This window comes from Octopus bimaculoides, chromosome 20, assembly GCF_001194135.2.
Source record: "Octopus bimaculoides isolate UCB-OBI-ISO-001 chromosome 20, ASM119413v2, whole genome shotgun sequence".
Lineage (NCBI taxonomy): Eukaryota > Metazoa > Mollusca > Cephalopoda > Octopoda > Octopodidae > Octopus > Octopus bimaculoides.
The window spans coordinates 677,391-682,201 of record NC_069000.1 but is presented as its reverse complement, the minus strand read 5'-3'; the positions used below and the strand labels follow the sequence as shown (position 1 = coordinate 682,201).

The window sequence follows — 4,811 nt, the reverse complement described above, 5'->3', positions numbered from 1 at the left end:
TATATATATATATATATCTCATCATCATCATTGTCATGATCTAATGTCTGTTTCCAATACTGGCATGGGTTGAATGGTTTGACAGGAGTTGGCCAGCTGAAGAACTGCCCGGGCTCCATGTCTGTTTTGGCATGGTTTCTCTGGCTAGATGCCCTTCCTAACACCAACCGTTTTACAGAATGTACTGGGTGCTTTTATGGGGCACCAGCACTCATGAGCCTGCAAGCTAAGGATCACTCACCTGAAGAGGGTTGTAGGGGACATGCCTGTATGCATGGACAACCATGATTTTACTTAGCTTGTCATGTCTCTTCAAGCACAGCAAATAGCCAGAAGACTCGGTCCCTTGTCAGCCCCTCTGTGAGGCCCTATGTCTGAAGTTCCTTTCTCACCACTTTGTCTTTCTGGTTCTACTCCTTTCACATGTTCGCTCCACAGTTAGAGATCATCACCTCTTGATGCAACTGTCCTCATCCATAAACATCTCACAACCATTCCAGTGCAGTCTTCTCTCTTGCAGACTACATCTGATGCCTCATATACCCAGTTTATCTCTCAAATCACTTACACTGTTGCCTATGCACACTGACATTACCCATCCAGTGGAGAATACTGGCTTCATTTCTTTCAAGCCTTTGCATATTCTCAGTATTCACAGCCCGTGTCTCACTGCCACTGGAAATTGGAAATTTTTTTTGGTATCATAATATTTATTCACCAGTAAGAAAGAATCAACTGGGATTTTCCCTAACTCTCTACACAACAGTATGTGCACATAATTGTGGAGGTTCACATATTTTGATGCCAAAATTCAGTCCATGGTGTTGTAAGTTTATGAGGTGGTAGATTCATAAGTCTGTGTGTATATGTATTCCATGGATCATGTGCTGTCATGAATTCTGTGAACCATGTGGTGTCATGAATATGTTTAATGCACATGTATCTGTTCAATGAAGGAATCCAGCATAAGTTTAGGGAGGCATGTGTCTTTTATACACAATATTCATATAATGCATATAATTGGTGTCCAGAGAAAAAAACTTATTCAGGTTGGAGTGGTGGCAAAGTGGGTGGGGGATCATGCATGAAATTTTGAAGTATGAATACCATAACATCAACAATGAATGCTTTTAACATAAGAGAATCAACCTTCTTCCCTTCAGGCACAAGCAACAATTCTCACACACACACACGCACGCACGCACACACGCGCACACACACACACACACACACACACACACACAATCATATCAAAATAACGGAATGTAATATTGACTGGTAGATATGATAATCAAGATATTCAGAGAAATGAATTCATAGAAAGATATACAGATAAATAAGTACATTGGATAAAATATTTTAGCTCAACAAATATACAGACAGATTACGGCTTGAGAAGTACATAGATGGACAGACAAGGTGACGGATAAACAAACAGATAGACAGTAAGCTAGTGAGACATGTAGCTAGAAAGATAGTTAACTAGATAGAGAGACACACAGGCCAACATCTAAAATGACAGAGAGATTTACAAGCTGACCTCTAAATGGCTATTTAGATATACAGATAAAAAAAAAATACAAACAGACCACTTAGAGGTTTGTTACGGTGAACTAAAGTAAATGTGAGAGAAAAAATAACAAACTCTCTAATATTTACCCAAAGCGGTGACTCACAGAATGCTTGAAAGTTGTCTCCTGCCATAAGCTTGTAGAATATGAGGTGAATGACAGTAAGGAAAAGCACCCAAATGACATAATTGAAAGAGAAGAGAGAGGATGGAGAGGTGAGAGGGGGAGAGGGAGGAGGAAGGAGAGAGAGAGAGAGAGAAATAGTGATAAAGAATAGTGAACAAATGAGAAGAGAGTAGAGGGTGTGGAAAAATGGAACAAAAAAAAAATAGGTTGAAGATTGTGCAATATTGGAAAATGAGGAGAGAGAGAAAGAGTGAAATGAAAAATAAATAAATGGGGTTGGTGTTTAAAGAGAAAGAGCAAGAATTGAAAAGGTGTGGGGAAGAATAGGGAATAGAAAGGCAGAAGAGAGAGAAAAAGAGGAACAGAAAGAAGTAAAGAAAAAGATATAAATAAGGGGCTTTTGGGATCCGAGAAAACAGTAAGAGAGAAAGTGGAAAGAAATAAGAGGTAAAAAGGGGGAAAATGTAAGGAAATGTGGTGAAAAAGGGGAACAGAAAAAGCAAAGAGAGGCAGGGGATAAGAGTGGAAAAAATAGAAGAAAAGACAAAAGAAGAGATAGAAAGATCAAGAGAGAAAAAGAAAACTGAGAAAGGTAAAAAGAGAATGAAAAAGCACAATAAAGACAGAGATGGAAAGAGAAAAGGGAGACAGAATTAAGAAGGGAAAAAGAGAGGGGTATAGGATAGAAGCATGGAAATGATATGAGAATGATAAAAAAGGATTAAGAAAAGATGAAGAAACAAGCATGTTTACCAAAGAATAAGAAGAGAAAGAGGTGTGATTTATTAAAGAGAAATTGAATGATTTACCTATGTTAAACAACATAGAGGTAACATAGGGTGACTTGAGTTAAACAAAAGCAAATGTCAATCTTTATTGAGCAGATAATGTGATCAAAGAGATTTCAACAGTGATCACTCTGGGGGTTTTTTTCCCTCCTCCTCCTCCTCCTCGTCATCGTCATCGTCGTTTAACATCTCCTTTCCATGCTGGCATGGGTTGTGCAGTAAAACTGGGACCACATTATTTTTAAGATGGGTCTTCTTCTCAAGCACAACATAATGCCAAATGTCTCGGTCATTGCCTCTGTGAGACCCAACACTCGAAAGGAGCTTTTCACATGCCACAGCATCAGCCACTTTGCCTCTGTGAGGCCCAATGCTCGAAAGGTGCTTTTTACAGGTTCCTCCCACAGAGATCGGCACATCTTTACACAGCTGTTCTCGTCCATATGCATCACATGACCATACCAGCACAGCTGACTCTCTTGCACACCACATCTGATGCCTCTTATGCCCAGCTTTTCTCTCAAGATGCTTACACTCTGTCATACATGCACACTGACATTGCACATCCAACAAAGCATACTGACTTCATGTCTTTCAAGCCTATACATGTCCTCAGCTGTCACAACCCATGTTTCATTGCCATGTAGCATACCGGTTTGCACACAGGCATCATATAATCTGTCTTTCACTTTGAGGCCCTTTGTTGCCAGCAGAGATAGGAGCTCTCTGAACTTTGCCCAGCCTGTTCTTATTCTCACAGCTATGCTCTCAGGGCATCCACTTCTGCTACTAACTTAGTCATCTAGATAACGGAAGCTACCAACTACCTCTAACTTACCTCCCTGACAGTTGATGGAGTCTATTTTTGGTACATTTATGGTGGTTATTGTACCTGTGCATCTTCCACACACAAAAACTATTTTCCCTGTCAACCTTCCTCTGATATTGCTGCACCTCTTATGTGTCCATAGCTTACACTAGGTACAACTTATACTATAAAGAAAATAATGAATGCAATTATAGAAGAGGTGCTGCATTCATAGTACAGGACTGGAAAGTCTTCGTGATATCAAAGAAGTCCTTAAAACAATTGAAATAAAAGAAGTTAGTTAAGTATTGGGTTGGCAACTAAGTTCCTGCCATTTTTTAAAATTCAAATTTTTTAAAAGGTTTAATAGAAAATAACAACTAATTAATCAATAATGTATTCACCCTTGTTGTTACAAGATTTTCAATACCTCGTTGGTAAAAATCACCAGATTTTGACTTGAAAAATTGATCCAGCCAAGCTCTCAATTCTGCATCAGTATTGAGTGAAACTCCACACATAGCATTTAAAAGAGATCGAAAGAGGTGGAAATCTGTTATAGCCAAATCAGGAGAGTACGGAGGGTGTGGCAGCACCTCCCAGCTATGCATTTGAATGGCTTCCTTGGTCATATTGGCGATATGAGGGTGGGCGTTGTCATGCAGTAGAAGAACTCCATGTTGCCGATTAGGTCTTTTCTCTTGAATAGCCGTGTTGAGTCATTCCAGCTGTTGAACATAGAGTTCCGCGTTGACCGTTTGGTTCCGTTCAAGCAATTCGTAATGGATAATCCCTTCCCAGTCTCACCATACGCACAACTTCGTTTTATGCGGATGATCTTGTTTCACACGCAGTGTCGCTTGTTTACCGGGGCTAAGCCATTCCTTACACTGCTTCATATTGATGTACAAACACCATTTTTCATCGCCAGTAACGATTCAGTAAAGAAATCATTGCCTGTGTCCATGAGTTGAGTGGTGACAAGCAAGCAAACTAGCGGAGATTGTGGCTCGTTGATTTTTGTTGTTGTCACTTAAAGCATGCAGAACCTATGTTCCATACTTCTGAACCTTTCCCATCGAGTGAACATGCTTCTCTATAGCACTGTGGGAGCATTCTGTTTTCTCTGCCAGTTCCCTTGTCTTTTGACAAGAATTTTCGTGCAAAAGTTGGTTTAATCGCTCTTCAAAGAAATCTACTGGACGGCCAGAACAAGGTGCGTCTTTGAGGTCAAAATTTCCATTTCTGAACTTGGCATACCAATCATGAGTGGTTCTTTCAGCTATGGCACCCTCTCCATACATTTCAGATGGTAAATATCAAGCAATGACAAGCAACATTTTCAAATGGATTCATAGACTTCACTGTAGTTTTGCATGTTTTTTCTCCCATTTGAACACTTGAATAATGTGTATGTGTGTGTGTATGTGTAACATAAATACAAAAATACAAACTGAGATGATATTTATGATGATATGATGATAACTGTATCTGTGAAGAAATAGAATGAAATTGTTT

General features: G+C 39.5%; 1 protein-coding gene across 1 annotated transcript in view; it reads right to left on the bottom strand.

Moving 5' to 3' along the window:
- Positions 1 to 1,792, bottom strand: part of LOC106867121 (multidrug resistance-associated protein 1) — a 37,090-nt gene extending 35,298 nt beyond the window's left edge. The window contains exon 1 of the mRNA XM_052975255.1: positions 1,660 to 1,792. Within this exon, the coding sequence (XP_052831215.1) occupies positions 1,660 to 1,704 (45 nt within the window). The 5' untranslated portion in view covers positions 1,705 to 1,792. The remainder of the gene's footprint in view (positions 1 to 1,659) is intronic.
- Positions 1,793 to 4,811: the final 3,019 nt, after the last annotated feature.